Source organism: Alligator sinensis, unplaced genomic scaffold (genome assembly GCF_000455745.1).
Source record: "Alligator sinensis unplaced genomic scaffold, ASM45574v1 scaffold29_2, whole genome shotgun sequence".
Lineage (NCBI taxonomy): Eukaryota > Metazoa > Chordata > Crocodylia > Alligatoridae > Alligator > Alligator sinensis.
This window is the reverse complement of record NW_005842194.1, coordinates 140,617-160,780: the sequence shown is the minus strand read 5'-3', so window position 1 is coordinate 160,780 and position 20,164 is coordinate 140,617. Positions and strand designations below refer to the sequence as shown.

Genomic DNA, 20,164 nt, shown 5'->3' with positions numbered 1-20,164 from the left:
AGCACCCTTGGATGCATTGGATTCAGCCCCATGGACTTGTACTCATCCAGATTTTCTAAATAGTGCCTAACCCATTCTTTCATCACTAAGGGCTGCTCGGTTACATTTTGCAGAGGCATAGCAAGCAGTTTTTGTGCCCAGTGGCCAGGGCAGTAGTAGAAGCTGAGGTGTCAGGAATGGTGGGAGTCAATTTTGTGCTTCAATTTAGCATCCAGTGCTGGTGCCCTACTGGACCACCTCTAGTTAAGAGACTGACATTTTATACAACATGCAAGCCCTTCACAGAATGTCCCACTATTACAAATCATGAATCCATTAGCAGTAAATATCCCATGAGTACCCTCCCAGCTCTCTTTTTCTGGAGTAACTACCAGTCAGGGTAGTCTTCTCCATAGCTGTGTAATGAACAGCCTTTCAAGTTTTAGCACTATCCTGTTACTCTGACTTTGTTTTCATTGCATGAAAGTAAAAAATGGGTAAATACATAAGTTTGATGGAGCTCCACAGCTGAGCAAGCCAAATCCCTATTATTAATGCAGACTAGACTAAACATTTTTTTAAAAAGATGATGCATCAAGTTACAGCCTTTGGATCTGTGCTGTCAGACATCTACATTGTAGATGAATAGCATTTCCAATAGTTTAATGGTCAATACAATAAACCTTAAAAAGCTGAAGGTTTTTAAATAAAAAGGGTTTTGTTTTTTTGTTTTTTGCATAGCCATCCTTTGGTTCTGTTGCTTTTTTTCTGCCCAGCATCATGCTTTAATATTTCCACTCATGCCTTGAAAGAGGAAATGCGAAGAGCCAATTCTGGTGTAGCAAAATATCCTCTGGTAGATAATTCAAATAAACTCTTAGCATAACAAGCTAATGATACATTTCCTCCAGCACTGTGCTTATTACAGGTACTGTTTCAAAGACCATCCATGCAGATTGATCCTCCTTTTTGGGACATTACTAACATAGTTTTTTAAAGAAAATCAACTAAATGCTGAAACAATGACTGAATAAATACATTCCTTCTACTCTGGTTAAGTTTTAAGACTTCCTGTTACTTTACAACATGTATTTTTAAAGAGTCTGTAGAGGGCCTGATTGTCAGGTCTGCTGATCAGGTCTTCAGATCACATTCAGTTGGGACCTGATTTTCATAAGTGGTCAGTACCCATCAGGGCTGTCCCTAGGGGTGGGCGAATCTGGGTGGCCACCCCAGGCCCCACGCTTTGGGGGGCCTCGTGGAGCTAGGTGGAGCAGTGGCAGCGTGGATCCAGCCGCTTACTACCCTCCCTGCCCCCTGCCACTGGTGGCAGCTTCTTTGGGTCTGGGGCCCATGGGATTGGAGCGGGGGTGGGGCCTCACCTAGGCTGATTTGCCCCAGGCCCCACACCCTGCTCAGGTCATTTCTGGTACCCATTATGGACTTAGTGCTGGATTCTATTTAAAATCTGGCTACTTGTTATGGTGCTGAAACTGGAGTTGAAGCCTCTACAATACGGTCCTTAAAGTGGGCACTGAGTTCTTGAGAAAATCTTTTCCATAGGGCAAATACATTAACTGATAATTTGTACATGATTATTTATTTATTTTATTTATTGATTAGATTTATGGGTGCTCCTTGCCTTTTGAGTGTGCTAGACTCAAGTTCTATTTTTATGGCTTACTAAAACTCAGTGTCTGTCTTGGTCATTCTAGCAACAACCATGTGATTCTAAACTCTAGGTTGACAAGTATTTTTACCATACTTCCAAAGGCACTTTTTATGAGGTTAGATAATGAACAATTTCTGAAGCACTCATATGATGACTGTAGGCTCACCACCAAAAGCTATGACTGGGGGGCTGAGAGAGAGCGGAAAGGAGAGGCAGTTGATCTGAGCCAGACACTGTGGAGAAGAGGTTTGATCCAAAAACAGCTGGAGTGAGCTGGAAGGTCCAGAGCAACCTAGCAGATGCTGGACTATGTATCCAGTGGGAATGAGATAGTCCAGATGACAGTCTAACCTTTAGCAAGTATGCATTGCACACAAGCATGAGTGATAGCAGCAAAAGGCTGGTTCTTACAAAGCTGGAAACAGACAGATAGATCATGGCACGGTTTGCTGGAAACTATTAATATATCTTCAGGTATTGGGAAATGGGAATATTTTATTATTTCTCTTTGAGGTCTTTCCTAGATACAGGTTTCCCTAGCTTTATGCTGTACGTCCATTCCTAGAAAACAGCATAATGGCTTAGGACCTCTTCAGAAAACTATGAGGAGGCCACATCTGAAAGTTAAGTCAATGGATATATTTGTTATGAATAATTGTTGTCCAGTGCAAGGGAGTAATAGTTTAGCTCTTAATTACCACTCCTCTCCTCTACTTCACATACAAATATACAAGTTGCATATGCTAGTTTCAGGGATGGAGCACAATGATTTTGTGGGAAAGGCTGTGGTTGAGGCATATCTGACTTAGTTAGTACCCAGAAGGACTATAAATCTTGTAAGAAAACTTTTCATGGGTTTCCTAGCCTGATTTCAAGACCACAGAAGTTCAGATAACAATATAGGCTAAGAATAGATCATCAAAAAGCCTGAGACTGAATCTATCCAGTCTTCGCAGGTTAGTTTAAGCTGCATAGATTGAATCAATAAAGAAGTGAACTGAATTCACTTTTGATTCTGGAATTGCGGCCACATGCCTGCAGTGGCCCAGGCCAGAAGCCGGGAGACACTACAGAACACCTCCCTGGTTGCCTGGAGCAGACAGCTTGGGTCAAAGCTAGCCCATCTACCCTGCAATGGGAGCTTTGCTGGGGAGATGCAAAGCATCCTGGGATGCTGGGGGACTATGAGTTAACTGAATTTGGAGGGGTTCTGGGACAGAAGTTCAATAAACCGATTTAACCTAAGGCACTTAAGTCTGATACTACATCCATCCAGGTTTATCTTAAACTGGTTTGGGCCATTTTTAAAGCACTTTATGTGCACTGAACTTCTGTTGTGTTACAGATTGGAACTGTTTTCTGATCACTTATACTGGTTTATGTATATTTTTTGTCCATAGCCATATAAGCAATTGTCATTGTCCTGTCAGTCTTTTACACTTTTGGATAATCATTCAAAATAGCTCTTTGAGGGCAGATTCTGTTACCTACCCATGTTGAGTAATACCTGCCTCCCCTGTTTTCAGAGCAGCTATTTGTAGAGTAAAGGAGCACCTTAACAAATGCAAGTAGAATCTGGCCTTCAGTCCTCCATAACTACTGATTACCTCTAAAGTTTTGATGATATAATACATTTGTCTGCCTTTTATTCATGAAATAGAAGTATTTGATGCTGTTCCTAATCAGTAGCTACTTCATGTATTCAGCTGTGTGCGCCTCAGAAATACTTTAATACCAGAGCTGTAGCTCCTGATCTACTAGAACAGATTGCTATAATGCATAACTTCTTGGCCAATCATGCATTGTGATGAAGATTAGCCACAATTCAACTGCACAGATTCTTTTTAGATCACTTTCTCCCTAGATTTAGGTAGCTGATTCTGTAAGGCAGAGGAATTTAAATTTTTGTGTCTTGGGTTTTTTTTTGTTTGTTTTTTTGCAGTTATCTTAGTGGGGATAGATGGAGCTCTGACTAAAGCCTTCTTGAAACCCTATTTTTGTACTGGTTTGTGAAAATGTATAGCTGAATTAATATCAGAATAACTTCTCATAAAATACGATAATTTATATTTACCATAAAGTCTAAAACTAAAGACTCTGGAAGGTTTTGGCACTGCTCAGCTTCAGTATAACAAAGTCAATTGCTTTTCAGTAAAGTAGAGTTACCGTTCATCCCTCTGGATATAAAACCTGTTCCTCCCTCCTTTTTAATAGTACTTTGTATTCAGTACAAATTCCAGGCTCTGGGCCAAACTCATCTCTGGTGGAGCTCCACTAAGTTCAGTGAGGTTACCCTAGAGATTAATTTGGCACTACTTATTTAGGGCATGATCCTGGGAAGCTTTGGGTGAGCTCAGCTCCCATTGATGTCAGCACCTCCTAGAATTGGCTCCTTATACTGAATTCAGTGAAGATACTTGGAAAGTCTCATGTTCCTGGCTGTGGGTAGGACAGTAGTTAGCTGTGAAACTAATAAATGAATGTACACGCATTCACAAATATGAGATTTTTTGTTTCCTTTTTCATGTGTTACTTGAACATCACAAATGTAACGCTCAAGCCAAAAGCAAGAAGTGAGAATTTTAAAGCTGAGGATTTGCTTTTTATGTTACATCAGTATGTTCCATTAAATGTGTCTTTAAAAAAATGAGGCGTTACTGAATTTAACTTACAGATACACATGAGGACATTTATCAAATAAAAAGAAGAGACTTTGAAGTTTTAGAACCAGATTTTCCATAGGTGTAAATTGTCTTTAATGAAATTGGGGAAGCTGAATTGATTTTTATAACAGTAGAGGATCTGACCCTTTATTTCCAAATGGAAATTTTATTTCCTTTTATACGCATTCCTTTTGTGTTCCCTTTGTTTAGGGGTTGCTATGTGTTGCTATGCTGATCACATAATGATCATTCTGTCTCTAACTGTTCCCCACAACAGGGAAATATAGGGGCATATTAGAGCCTGACCCATCTCCACTAGGTATATGGAGCTACATTTCCCCCACAGAACTCACTTAAGTTGTGAGCATTAACTGAAGTCCGATTTTGGTCCAACACATGCTGCTGAGATTAGAGAGACAAATATTATTTTAATCCTTTTGGGATGGATTTTAAATAATTTGGGAGATGTGAGTGACTAATTCTGATGGCAGGTTAGTTAGAAGGTGGGTCACAGAACCCCTCCCATGCAACAAAATAATCAGTGGCTTGAGTTGGTTTGGGAATTGTGCATTGAGGAAGAAGAGAAGCTTGTCTTCTTCGTCTCTCTTTCTCTTCCTCCCCCTCTCTCTCTGTTTATCTTTAATAACTATCTGGCCATTCCTTTTTGAGTTTGAAGGGTTTGTATCACAATATTTACCAGTTTGCCAGATATTTGTAATATGTGAACAGGTGGATCTAGTGTTTTAAACCATGCCAGATTTCTGTCAATAGAGCTCTGAAGATAGAAAAACTGAGGCAGATGCATTAATGTTCTGTCCCAGACTAAAGTGAGAGTTGGCATTTAGAACAGCTTACCAAAGAAGCCTAAAAGATTTTTTTTTTCCCTCTTGAGCCCTTTTGGCTGTAACATTAAAGAGAATCCAGTTCTTTCTTACCACTTTAAATGAAAAGAAAAGATTTGCAAGAATTGGGGACATTAAAATTTAATTTTATTTACTATTGCTCGTCTTTTTAAAAATGAATTACAAAACTATTAACACTTTCCTTTCACTTTTTTGTGTAGATGAAGCCTTAATTATTAACTTTTAAATAAAGTTTCTGATATAAGGCTTTCCTCAAAAAAATGGAACCAATTACATGAACAGGGCGTCTCTGCCTCCCTTCACTTCTGTTGTGTTATCCACAGTATACAATATGCTTTTATGTCAGTCTTTCAACAATTCAGGCACAGGATTGCATGGCTAAATCTTTGTACTTGTACCCTGTGGCTATATATATGCCATACGTACACACATCTAAGATGAGGTTTTTTCCCCTCCCATTCAACAGGACTTTGATCCTGAGCCTGGGGTCAGATTTGGAGCCAGTCACTGCTCCCCACTGTCACCTGCCCCCTACAGCCTCTGATCTCCTTGCCTTTGTTCCCACCCTCTCCCACCTTACCTTCCACTTGCAACTATGGCTCCAGCTGGGGCTCTGCTCTGGCTGGAGGTAGGGAACACAGAGTATATGGTGCCTCTGGCACCAGCCCAGCTACACAGCAGTGACAGCAGCTCAAGCCTGGCTCCAGGGCCAGGGTTGAAGCTGCCATTCCCACAACAGCTGCTCTGTGGTTGGACTGGGTCTGAAAGCAGCACATGCTCCATGCCCCTTGGTCCCGGGCCAGAGAAGGTCCCAGCAACAGCTGGAGCTACAGGGGGAAAGTAAGTGGTGGGAGGGGAGGCAGCAGGAGGGACAGTGGAAGTGGGTGGGGAGGGGCAAGTAGTGGTAGGGACAGGTGCAGGCACTGTGGGGGAAGGGCAGGTGTGAGGGGCTACAGGCATAGGAGGGGAGGTGGTATGGGGGGCCAAGCAAAAACTGCAGGTAAGGGTAGGCATCAGGTTGCTGGTGCCAGGGGGGAAAGGTAGGAGGCATACAAGTGAGGTGAGATAGACGGTATGAGTTCTGCAAGGCAGGTGTAAGGTGTGTAGAGGTGGAAGTCAAGGGAGCAAGTGGTGGAGTGGGACAGGCAGCAAGGGGCAAAAGTCAGGCCACTTGACTCCTCTGCCACTTGCCCACCACCACCTACCCTCTGCCACTGCTTGTCCTGGTGCAGCAGCTGGGGGGAACAAATTTAAGATGACCCTCCAAAAAGTAGATTCTAGACATGGAAAATCATAACAAATCTATGTCTAGTTTCCATGTCTAGTAGCTAATCGTTTGGGAGTTGTCTTAAATTCAGAGTCATCTTGCTTTTAGGTAAATACGGTATTGTACATGGATGTGCAGGTGCATCTAGTAAATTACTTGCATACAACTTCTGTAGCTTTATGTATAGATACAGTGAACTTTATGTACAGTTACAGTGATGAGTTGTGCAAGTTAGGGGTGCACAGTTGTGTATCAACACAATTGTGAATTTGGTCCCTAAACTGTATCTATTAAATGCACAACTACTGTACGTGGCATCTCTCACACCATTTCAAAATTCAGTGCCTCTGCTTTGCATTGTTTTTATTTATAATGCAGTAGAGGGATGCCAAGAAACAGGTAAATATTTCTCCATCCACTGGTTATCTGAATGTGTATATTCTGTTTGTCCTTCTTTTACTGCAAAGCATCCATTGTAGATCCTTTTGATATCTATCCTCAGACCAGACTCCTACACCAACACGATTCCTGAAGAACTGTGAGGAAGTGGGCCTCTTCAATGAGATTGACTGTTCCTTAGAGCACGAGTTTAGAAAGGCACAAGAGGAAGAGAACAATAAAAGGGTATGTTTTAGTGCACTGGACTCTTCCCTCACCTAACTCCTCTGAGTGTGTGTGGATGCTGTGTGAAAACAAATCTAGCTTCATTACCTGATAGTAACCATTTTAGTTGGAAACTAGATGGCACTATAGATTGTGACATGTTTTCTAATGATGGAAATCATGGATAAAAACATCTAACTAGTTAAATTTCCTGAAGTATTATTAGCACAATGTCCAGCTTCTGATTTCTGGATCTACACTTGTAAGTAAACTGTTATGCAAACTGCACACCTCTGGAGGGACTGTCTTGGTAAATTCTGTCTTGCACAGATAGGATTTAAAAACTGAATCCATTTACTTGCTGTGAAATGTTTTAGAGGGTGCAGAGAGGAACAAGCACAAAGACTTTTGATTTGTTTTCTGCTCTTGCCAACTGTGGCTTTACTGAATCTCTAGACTTAATCAGTATCCCTGCTAACTTGATCTAATTGTGTTGGTTGTGTTTTTAATAAATATATGAACTAAAAGGAAAAATAGAACTTAGAGGTTAGAAAAAAGCCACTGTGTATGAGATCATGTATACCATTTTCATTTTCTCTCCAATTGCTCTGCATGTCCACAGAGCTAGACTGGGGCATCTAACTGATTTAGAATCATAGAGAAGTTGGACTGGAAGGGACCTCCAGAGGTCATCTAGTCCAACCCCCTGCCTGAGGGAAAATCATCCCTGTACAAACCATCCTATAAAATCCATAATCTAAACTCTGCATAAGGCAACTGTCAACCCTGACACAACACAGACCTAATACCCTAGCCTGCCACATGTAAATCAGGGGATCCACAGCAGCCAATGTCCAGCTTCGATGAAATATTTTCAGTATATGTTCAAGAGACCCAGGGTAGAGGGTCATGGCCCCCACTACAGAAGAAGGCAAAAACCCCCACAGCCTGTACCAATCTGACCATGGCATGAAAATCCTTCCTGACCCAAAATATGGTAATCAGTTTGACCCTGAGCAGAAGGGCAAGACACTCTAGCCAGGAACCTCTGTCTTTGGTAACAGCAGGAGCATTGGCAGACTCCAGTCAAAGTCCCTAGCCTTGGCTGCAGCCAACAGTCAATGCCTCTGAGGGAAGTTTAAAAACACCCTGAAATATATAGCAGAAAGTGGGTGTGGGCAGCAAGCAGAAAAGCCCAGAAGCATAGCAAATATCCATAGTAGAACATAGGCATAGCTACACCTAGATCATTCTTGACCAGTGGCTAGCCAACCTCTTTTTGAACACCTCCAGCGGTGGGCGTCCACAACTTCCGCAGGCAGTCCATTCTACTGCCTCACTATTCTAACAGTGAAGAAGTGAAGAAGACTTAGAAGGAATTAAGTGTACTTACATGCTCTAAAACAATGGTGCTCAACCTTTTTTGGCTGGTGGGCTGGGCAGACAGTGCCCAGGTGCTTTGTGGGCTGAATCCGGCTGGTGGTCCTGATCCAGCATGGGGCAATTCCCCATCCAGCTGCACAGAAGGGAGCAGGGGCATCCTGGCTTCAACCTGTCCCCATGGTGGGGAGGGAAGGGGCATGGCCCAGCCCAAAACTGGGCCTGCAGGGGAGGCAGCATGGCCCAGCCCCAACCCAGCCTTACAGGGGAAAGGGGGCTTGACCCAGTCCTGCAGAAGGGGAAAAATAGGGGGCATGGCCCAACTGCAGGGATGAGGGTAGCGGGCATGACCTGGCCCCAACTGGCTGTACAGGCTTGGGGTTTGGGAATTTGGCAGTGGGAGATAGTGGCTCTATTTATTGCCATTGGTCCTCTGCCTGCAAATTTCCTGATCTGTGGGGAGTCCTGCAGGCCAGATACCTATGGCTCTGAATTTGGGCTGCATTTGGCCTGAGCACCCCTCAAAAACATCATCCTAGCACATTGGCTGTCATAAAAAAACTGCAATAATTTATAAGTAATTATCATAGAGTTCAATATAGTTAGGAGACAAATAAGGGTGATTGATGAATTTCCAATGCTTTCCAATATACAGCCAACCTTTTGGTTGCTTGCCTAACCTGACACATGGAAGACTTCCATTCCCTTCTTTCTACTGTGGGGTGACCCATTGACCCATAGCTCTCTGCTTCCCTTGTGAAACCTTCAAATAACTTGTCAGTTAGTTCAATTGGCCCAAATTCCCTATAGCCTTCTTGTTGCCTCTTAAATTGTCACTCCCTGAATTGGCTCCACTACTTCTGAAGATATTATTCCAGGGCCTAGGTATTCCGATGATAACCTGTATCTGTTTAACTTGGGTTTTAAGTGAGGCCTAATGCTAAAGTGAGAGGAAGTTGTAGAGAGAGCAGCACCCCTGTCTGCTGCTAAAGCCAGCAGGAGCTTGCCAACATCTGTCTACCTTGAGTAAGAAACATTTTGTTGTAGTGTCTCTTTCTCTTGGCTGTGGTTAATGAATGCTCTGCATTCTGGTTCAATCTCCTTTTACCACTGTATGGTGTCAGTCATTTTGCTGGGTCTTGGCTGCAGCTGAATTCAAATTCCATGGACCCTCAGTCTTTGCCTGTTGAAGTGCACGAGTGGAACTTGTGAATTCCTAAGTTAGCAACATTCAGAAAGATCTTTGAGGTCCTAAAATATTTGTATGTGGAAAGAGCTAGGCTGATTCTTGGAAAGGAGTTGTGGCTTACTGCTAGGTTGTCAACTGGGAGATGAGATGAATTGAAAGGTCATAGGACAGGAGTCCAGAGGTTATTTGAGAACAGCTTGAAGGACACTAGAGATTGATCCTGGTGAATTTTGGAGAGTCGCTGTTATGCTGAAGGATGGAAGGGAACATTCAAAATATGAAGGAGCTGAGTTGCAGTCATAGGATGGTAAATCACTATAGCCTGCTATAAAGGATGACTGTTCTGAAACAGCTGTGGAATGAGAGTAAATGTGTCTAATTTTATGGTTAGTGCCATATCTACTTGAGAGGGTAGAACTGTTAAATTTATGACATTAGGACATTTTTATATATTAATATTTTTACACACATTCTCAGTGCAAAAGGTGATTCCTATGCAGTACCTGCTATTTATTTTGCAGGGATGACAGGAAAGCAGTAATCTCATGATCTTGGGTCCTTTACAGTTTACCGCAAATGATACAGTATGATGTTGCAGAGTCAGTTTCAGCTCAGAAAAGATAGTTGCACAGTCTGAGTAAAATCTAGACTAGGGCATCATGTTACCTGACAATTACCAGTTGTTTAAGGACCTCTAAAGGTCTTATTCTTTCTTCCTTGTACCAACCACTGAAGCTGCCCTAGGCTATCTCAAGGAAGCAAATTGAGTGGGTTTTTTTCAAAAGAAAAGTCACAGACGTGAGATAACCTGTAACATTTGTTCTTTGTTTCCAGTTAGCTTGCTACATATTATATTACCAATTTAGTGGATTTGTGGATGACACCAAGTTAGGTAGAGTTTCAGCCATTCTGGAGGGCAGGGGTAGGACCCAGAATGATCTGGATAGACTAGAAAAATAGTCCATAAATCAATTATAAAAGGACAAGTGTAAAGTCCTGCACTTGGGACAAAATAACTATGCACAAATACAGACTGGGGAATGATTGGTTAGGCTGCAGTACTGCAGACGAGGACTTGGGGGTTACAGTAGACCATAATCTGAATATAAGCCAACAGTGTACTCTTGCTTAAAAAAATGCCAACAGCATACTGGGTTGTGTTAATAGGAATGCCACTTGCAAATCAAGGGAAATGAATCTTCCCTTCTATTCAGCACTGGTGAGGCCTCATCTGTAATATCGTGTCTAGTTTGGGGCTACACACTACAAGAAGGATGTGGATAGATTGGAAAGAGTCCAACACAGAGCAACAAAAATGATTAGGGGCCTGGGCAGCAATGTTTAAGAGGAAAGGATGAAAGAACTAGGGTTATTTAGTCTAGAGAAGCAAAGACTGACAGAGGATTTAATAGCAGTCTTCAAATACCTGAAGGGTGATTACAGAGAGGATGGAGATGGGCTTTTCTTTGTGGCCATAGGGGACAGAACTACAAGCATAGCCTCAAGCTACAGCTGGGGAAATTTAGACTGGAGGTTAGGAGGAACTTTCTGACTATGAGGGTAATCAAGCATTGCAGCAGGCATTGCATAGAGAAGCCCGGAATCTTCATTCTTTTCAAGAGCAGGTTAGATGGACACTTCTTTGGGATAGTTTAGTCAGGAATGATCCTGTCTTGAGCAGGCAGCTGAACTAGATGACCTCATGAGGTCCCTTCCAGTCCCACTTTCCTATCATCCTATGAGCTGTAAAATATGAATTTGAAACTGGTCCCAGCAAGGCCATACACAAATGCAGCAGACAAAGGATACACTAGAAAATGACTCTTCCAGTCACATGTGTTCCTAAGGTAGGGCTTCTAATAGTCTGGTTTTGAAGTAAGAATTTCTCTAATTTTTGCAGTGTTGGTAAATTGATTTAATGTTAGCAACACAGAGATGTTACTAATGACTGAGGAAAGGTCTCCAAAATATTTTCAGTCTGGTAGATTCCTCTTGCTACATTGGACTATGAAAGAAATGTATATTTTAGCCTAGTTTACATTATTGTGGCTACAAGAGAACGTACCTTGACACAAGCTCCATAAAAAGAAGACTTTTTTTTCTTTGCAAGTCTCCTCATTTGAACAACCACACCACTAGTCCAATAAATTATATATTTTTTTAAACATGTAACCATGTGACATTCATAAGAATTTCTGTTATGTTTAAACTGTGCTGGCACTCCAAATTACCTGTGAAAGCCTGAATCCTGTAGCTTGTAAACATGGCAAAAATTTCCCCTTGTGTGGCTTAATGGCGTCACACATTACAATTTTGCCCAGGGGTGGGCAAAATGCGGCCTGCGGCCCAGATGCTGCCCACCGGACTATTCTATCCAGCCTGCAAGGCCCTTTAAAAAATTAGAAAATGAATATTTATCGACCCCCAGTTGCCTGCCATGTGGCCCTCGATGGCTTGCCAAAATATAGTAAACGGCCCTCTGCCCAAAATAATTGCCCGCCTCTGCATTACATGTATGTGAGTTTTGGGGAGTTAAATGAGTTTGCATCACTGCAAACTAAACAACATGCCAATGTAGTTTAGTTTACAACATTGCAACTTGGAACATTGCAGCCATTAGTCACCTCACTCCCTGGCCGTGGGAGAGGCGGGCAGGCTCCACAGAAAAAAAAGATTGGGCCCCTCACTGCTTCTGCCTTCAGCAGGTTCCTGTGGCTGGCAGGACACCTGGGGCTGCCCAGGAATGCACTGGCTTGCCCCTGGGGTAGTGTAGGGAGGTAGCAGGATGGTGGCTGAGTGTACTGGTGGCTGGAGAAGGTGGCAGGGACAGTGCATGGGGTGCAGGGCTACCTGGGAAGGCTGCTAGCTTCCCCAAACCCGCCCAGGCTTCCAGCATGCCAGGCACTATCTCTCCCTCCATCTCTGGTCACCTGAACATCCAGCCACCCTCCTGCCACCTCTCCACACTGCCCTAGGGGCAAGTCAGCCCATTCCTGGGCAGCCCCAGACATCCTGCCAGCAGCAGGAGCCTGCTGAAGGCAGAAGTGGTAAGGGGCCTGATCCTTTTCTTCTGCAGAACCTGCCATGGCCATGGCCTCTCCCATGGCCAGGGGACAAGCTGACAGATTAATGGCACAGATTAATATCCCCCTGGCTGCAGAACAGGCAGAAAAGCTCCGCCAAAAAAAAAAAAAAAAAAAAAGGGATCAGGCCCCTCACCACTTCAATTTAGGGAGCATAGAATGGAGCCCTAAGGACTATAACCCCATCACGTGTACCAGCGCCCCTAGTGTTAGTGTACTAACTCTCTGAAGAAGTCTTGTGGATAAATCACTGGATTGAGATTCATGTGATCTGAACTAATTTCTCAGCCATGCCAGAGACTTCTTGCCAAGTCATTTAATACTGCATGGCTTAATTGCCATCTGTAATACATGAATAATATCCCTTTCTTTTTCCCCACATTGCCTTTCCTGTCCATTTTTACTGTAAGTTGTTTATAACTTTTCCAATGATGGTGGCTACTAAAGGGCAGCCTTCAATTTCATTTGGGCCTCTAGGTACTATTGTAATGCAAATAATAATAATTGAACCTCATGATGGAATGTAAATGACAACAGTTCTATTCCCTATGTACCCTTCCCATCAAATGGCAGCTAACTATTAGGGCTGTGTGAAGCTTCAGGTGGTGATTCGATTTGGAGGAGACGCGAATCAGGGGACCAGGTCTGAATTGGTTCAAAGCTCTCTGAAAAGATTTGGAGAGCTTTGACTTGGACAGTCCCTGGTGGCTGCAGCAGGGAGCTGCAGCTGGTCTCAGAGCTAGTAAGTAGGGGCGGGGGAAAAAAATGAGAAAAGCCCCAGGATTCATTGCTCCTGCAGCAGCCTCAGGGCTTTGAAGGGCTCATGGAAGGTGGGTCTCCCTCCCACTGGCAGGAACAGTGAGTGCAAGGGTATTTCTTGTTTTTGGTTTTTTTTCTTAAAGGGCCAGAGCTGTGGCAGGCAGGGCAACCAGGGAGGGACTGGGGGAGCAGAGGTAGGGGTTAGGGGTCTCATGCAGAGCCCTCCATGCAGCCGGGGGGCAGCAGGGATTGCCCCTCTGTCCGGCAGCACCTGGTGAGCTGGCACTTTTTTTTTCCCCAAGTGCCTGGAGCTGGGGTGGGTGGGGTCACCATTGCCCTGCTGGAAGAGAGGATGGGGGATGGGCCTGGGTGATTTTGAGATTCAGAGTTTCGGCATCAGCTGAATCTCTGAATCAGATTCAGCCGAATTGATTCAGGACAGTGATTCGAATCACTGAATCGAATCACTGTCCCCACAGTTGGCTGAATCCAAATCTGAAGCAACTACTAGCCACTTTGCACAGACCTACTAGCCATTCCTATTCAAGCAATGTCTAATCTCTTCAAACTGGATAAGGTATAATGACAGAACTATTTGAAAGAAATTGTTCTTAATTTAAGCGTCCTTTATTTTAGAAGAAACAAAAATAAGTTAACTTCTGGAAATAAGGAAAAAATAAAAATAAAAATCTTTTGCTGCCTAAGCCACGGATCCATCTATCTATGACCTGAGATAGCAATTGACAGAGGCAAACTTTGCAACCCAAACCAACAAAGTAGGTAGCATTTGCAGATCAGATTATCATGTCAGCCTGCAAGCAATGCATTTTAGTTTATGCTGCCCTGAGCAGTTTGTATCCAAAGCATTTGTCATAGGTTATATTTGCAGCCACATGACCTTTGCTGCTACTGGATAGGGCCTGTTAGAAAATTTGTTCCCGAGCATTGAGCACGGGTTTGACAAAGTAAAGTCAAAGACAGGAAGGGGCTTTGTTTGTTTCCAGTCAGTTAACTGGAGTTACTTCATTTAAATATCTCACCTGAATTATGTACATGACAGAAGAAAGCAAGAGCTGGGGATTATACTCAGTGGGTAGGGATGGAAGTTACACATAAACCAGTTTAAGTGATCAGAAACTGGTTTAAACCTACAACAGAACAAAAGCTCAAGGCAGTTTAAGATAAACTTGGTTGAATGTATTGTCAGACTTAACTGATTTGGGTCAAACTGGTTTATGAAACTTTGTGGTTCAAGTTAAAGCAGAGTCCCCAGCATCCCACCATGCTTTCCAGTGCTGGGCTGAGCTGTGCTGTCTGCTGCAGAGAGAAGGGCTGGCCTTACCCCTTTGTCAGCCAGTGGGCTGGCTGACAAAGGGGTGAGGGGGCAAGCCCAGTTGGGGATACAGCCCAGCCTACAGGCCCCCCCAAGCAAACCCCAGCTGGAATCTGGGGCCAGGGAGGGGGAGTTAAATACCCCTTCCCCTGCTCAAACTTATTGTTGGCTGCAACTGTGGATTACAAATCCCAGAGGCACTTGGAAGCAGGAAGAGGAAGTGATGGGCAACCCTTCAGAGTCCTGTTGCTGTAATTCTGGACTGCAAATCCCAGAGACCTTGGGGGCAGCAGGAAGAGGAAGTGAACACACAGCCAGAGAGCTGTACTACTACCCCCCACCTTCTGGCCTGAGCCACTGAAGGCATGTGGCTGCATTTCCTGAATCAAAGGTAAATGCCTGTTCACTTCTGTTTCAATGTAATCTGTACAGCTTAGACTAACCTGCAAAGACTGAAGTGATTTAGTTTCAGGCTTTTTGACCATCTGTACCTAACCAGTGTGATAAGTTGAGCATTGTTCCAGGTGACATTTTAAATAGATTAATATCTTTTATGTGATGGAGAATGCATTCAGGTTTTGATGAATCTATTTTGTAGCCATGGTCTGAGGAAAAAAAAAGATATACACAAAACTCTTGGCTCAGAGGCAATATCTTTTTTTAGTCCAAGTAAATAGTAGCAAACCCCCCCCCCTTTCTTTGCAGATTTTCCAGGAATGCACACGTTTCATCAGGCTGAGGAGAATTCAAAGATTGTAAAGGTCCTAGGTAGAAAATAAACTTCATTTTACACAAGGGAGATAGAAGCTTGAAGTTTATTCCCCTGGGAAGCTGAGAGATTCAGGTTTTGAATCTCTTACTACTGTACTTTAAAGCTCTGTCCATGAGTTTTAAGCCATGTTCAGAATCACATTGTTTCAATAATATAGTTCCATTTTATGGGAAGAAAACCATTAAAAATCTCTGTTCTGTGACCTAGAACTAGGAAGTGTGTTAAACTCCGTATATAATACAGTTCTGGAAGCTTCCAGTACTAGTACCTCCATGTTCCAGGGGAGTATGAGCCTTGTTACTCAAGGAAGTTTGTTTCTATTCTTAATGTGGTTCTTTCCCCATTAAATCAGAAAACAGAAAATTAATAGTCCCTCCCTAATATCGCTTAAGCATTACCACTTCAGGAATATTGTGTTCCTTTGCATACACTTCACCGCTAGAAAAATATTGATAAATGGGCGGAAGCCAGTGAAAATAAGCCAATACAATGGTTTTGGGGGTTGAATGACTGATCTGTGAAGAAGAATTAAAAACCGTAAATATTTATAGTTTGGCTATGTATCAAGAAAGAGAGGATGTTGGATGTGTATTTGAGCGGGATAAGCTTAGCTTACTCAGCTGATCAGCTTATTCTTTAGACCAGTTTAAGCTTCTTTTTCTCTATAAAAATAGCATCTAAAGGATGTTTATCCTAAATAGCACCATTTTTGTCCATTAAGATGGAACAGTCATGGTAAAAATAAATATCTGGCACTCTCTAGGTTGTAAAATAAGAAACCCAGAGACATTTTGAGCAGGTATAACTGAAAGAAAAGAAGTTCAGTCACACTTCAGCCTCTCCAAAGTCAGCTTCCTCTAATGTAATCTTGGCCGAGAGATTTTTCATATATTGTAGAAGGCAGAATTTGCCTAAATAAAAGGTGCGTTTATTTATTTATTTAAAAGAAAGGTTTCAAAGAAACCTCTTTTGTTCTCTCAGGACAATAAATTAAGACTAACCTAAAGAATAAACTAAGTTAATTTATTAACTTCCAGGTCTATACGGGACAGGTACATAGGCATACTCTAGATAGAGTTATAGGCCAGGGGGGATCAGGAACAGGGAATAGAGATCCAACCCTATGTTGCTAGCCAGAGGGGTCTAGAGCAGGCAGCTATAGCTGTATGGGACTGGGATGTAAATGGTCAACCTAACTAGCTCCTGGTTTATGGCTTAGCTATCAGAGGAAGTGGTTCTGGAAGGGACATCAAAAGGTAATGTAGTTGACTGCTCTCCCCAAGGCAGGATTGTTTCAGTCTTAACCATGGTAGGCAAATATTTTTTTAGAGTGAACTTAAAAACTTCCAATGACAGAGATTCCACAACTTCACTAGGTAATTTGTTCCAGTGCTTAACCATTTTATGGTTAGAAGGTTCCTTTTAATATCTAACGTAAATCTTCCTTGTTGCAAGCTAAGCCCATTACTTCTTATCCTGTTCCCTGTGGACATAAAGAATAATTGATTGCCATCTTTATAACAACCTTTTTTCTATTTGAAGGTTGTTACTAACCTCCCGCCTTGGCCTTTTCTTCTCTAAAATAAATAATATCAGTTTTTCCAATTGTTATTGATGTTTAGTACTCTCCGTTGCTTTATCTTACCACCTCACTTCTAGCAATGCATTTATCCTTACATCACTCTTCTGAGATTGTGAAATGTGTTTATCTTTACTTACAGATAGGAACAAAGTTCTACCCAGACAGCATTTTCAAAAGTACCTAAGCAATTACATGTTTACTCCCTGTGGAAATCAGACCAGTGCAGTGAATAATCAATGAGAGTCAAATATTTTTTCAAAACCTGTTAAGTGCCTATTTGTATCTTTAACAGTTTAGATTTGAAAATCTGGCCTGGAGAGATTAGGACCCAGATACGTAAAGAGATTTAAATGTTGGACTCAGAGACAACAGTTCCTTCCATAGTTGTACGTATTCATTGCATTGAAAGGCTGATGGTATAATCTGTACATAATTCCTTGCCAGGTGGTATTTTTGTGTTAACTTTTTCTTCTTATCCTGTGGATTTCCCATGGTTGCTACAATAGATTTGTATAAGAATTTAGCAACAGGTCCTGCATCCTATTTAGTACCTGAGTCCTGTTTGTTGAAAGTATTGTTGTCCTGGTGCTTATTTACTGAATTGTATTACAACGGGCTGCATTTCTGTTCAATAGCATAGAATGGCCATGACAATACAGTTCATCACACAAGCTTGTGGAATTATTCAGAGGAATGGGATTTCTCTGAGGCTAGTTGCTGCCAGTGTGGCATCTTACCTTCCTTTAGGCAGACAGTTCACTTATCTTCTTTTGAAACAAAGGGTTCGTTTTGAATGGGTGTATGGATTTAGGCCCCACATTCTAAATGGTAATCTTATGATTTTGCTGCAGTTTACACCCGTTGTCTTCAGAAAGGCAGTCTTAGAAATGCACATTCTTGATAGAACCCGGACGTGTCTTTTAATTAGAATCCACCCATCCATCCATTAACCCACAAAGCTCTGATAATACGGTAGCTCACTGGTCTTTACTGTTCCCTTTCATTGTTTCTGCAACAGAGAAGAATTCAGATCCTTCTCTATATGTGTGTATGAGAGAGAGAGAGAGAGAATGGGGCTGGGTGGTGGGGTAGGGGAAAAAAGTGTTGTTACCTACCTGATTTTATACCAACATTTCTTTCAAAACATTATGGCATGATAATGTATACCATCAGGTGCTAACTTTAAAGCACAGCTTTCTAATTGCCTGTTCCTACTTCAGTCCATACAGTATGGACTGTGTGGCTGAGAGGATAAACCTTTGCTGTAATGACTTTTTAGACTACCTCTTAGATAGGGCTCCTAAATCTTGGCAATCTCCTTCAAAGTGTGCACTCTGCTATTAAACACAAACTCTTCGCTCCCCAGAGCCAAACTGTAAGTAGAGTGTAGTGTATATGGTTAGGTAATAAGATACTGCTGATATGTTTTAGAGCAAGGTGCACTTCTACTTAATTTATGAAGATAGACATGCTGGTTGAGGGCTTAATCACAGCTGATAAATCATTTTAGAAAGCCTATTAGAACCATATGTTGATTCTTTGCATTAACATTGTGTGTCTGTTTCTAGTCTAATAAGACAGGGTTTTTACTCTCTCTTCTCCTCCTCATCTTCCCTAGTTGTGTGTCAACTATTTATCTGGTTAAGTAGTATCACTTGTGTGGGGGTCATTTATCTCTTAAAGAGGTATCATTAATAAAGCAAGGTGGAAGGGGGAGAAAACAAATTCCAGAATGAGCAAGCTGTATATTTTCAGTCATCCTTGTTTAGCTGGAATAACAAAGCAAGTCACAAAACTGAGAACAGGAAACCTATCAATTAAGGTTTTGAAGAACAGAATGGCCTCCCCTCTGCATAAGGTAGTTATTTTGGGCCAGGTGGTTACAATACTGTAGTAAGAGAGCTCCATGAGGGTCTGGGTACATTGACATTTCAGTTACCTCACCTTCCCCTGCTTGAAGAGGTTTGCTGCAGGAACAGGTTCCATGGCTCTCTAATGAGATCCATATTGGTGCAGTTATTCAGTGCCAAGACTTATTTATTACTAATTGGTGCATTCGTTTGCAGATCTTTTCTATTATTTGCTGATTATCCCCCTACACTTTTTATTATCTTGCCAAAATTCAAATGCTAATAATTTCATGATTTATTCTTTATTTATAACACTTCTTCCTGCTAAAATGGACATTTTAAAAAGATTTTAAAACAAGCCCTCATGATGACTGGATTTCTTTTACTATATATACATAGTGGCCATCTATTTGTAGGCCCCTCTGGGGACTCTTTAAGCTTTTTAGTTGGGTTCTTGCTTTAGTCCCCCCTCCCCCCCCACCCCCCCCAAAAGACAAGTTTCTTACTTTATAAACAATGATGCTTGTTGTTATGTGGAAAGAGTATCCATGAAGTATAATGCATAAGTAAGAGCCTTAATTTGTGTCCTAATCCCAAGGAAAATCAAGTTTTCCCCCCCCCCCCCCCCCGAAATAAACCTGGACACACACATCCTGGGGAGTAAGAGGATTTTCATAGTCAAGTAGAAGAGCCTGATCTGAGATGCTCTGAATCTGGAACAGCATAAAATAAGAGATTAAGAGACCAACCTTAAGTCTTTTATATACTGTTTAATTAGGAATTTATGTTTTCCAGTGCCATTTAAAATCATGGGGAGGCAGGAGCCCAAATACTTTACTCTGTGGTAGAAAAAGGATCAGCATCTGGAAGAGCAATTTCTGAGAGTGAGCCTTAGCAGTACAACTAAGCAAAGATAATGACAGAAAAGTTCTAAAATTGATAGATCTATGAAAAAGAATGCAGTACCTGGGTATCTCATGATTTAAAAGAAGGTTTTGAAAATATGTGCTTCAGAAGTATGCATTTCAAAGAACTATTTCAAATTCTACATTTTTATACCAGCTTCTCTCTGTCTCCTTTCTCCTATGCCCTTACCCCTCAACAAACTGGCATACATGGATGCGTGCGTGTGTGTGTGTGTGTGTGCATGTGTATGTGTGTGCACGCAG

The 20,164-nt window shown here is 42.1% G+C and overlaps 1 protein-coding gene across 5 annotated transcripts in view; it reads left to right on the top strand.

The window, feature by feature from the left end:
- LOC102386674 (cyclic AMP-responsive element-binding protein 5-like) overlaps positions 1 to 20,164 on the top strand; it is a 120,509-nt gene that overhangs the window by 63,065 nt on the left and 37,280 nt on the right. For all 5 annotated transcript variants that reach the window (XM_014521231.2, XM_006026466.2, XM_006026465.2 and 2 more), the window contains exon 4: positions 6,947 to 7,068. In XM_014521231.2, coding sequence (XP_014376717.1) covers positions 6,947 to 7,068 — 122 coding nt within the window. The remainder of the gene's footprint in view (positions 1 to 6,946; positions 7,069 to 20,164) is intronic.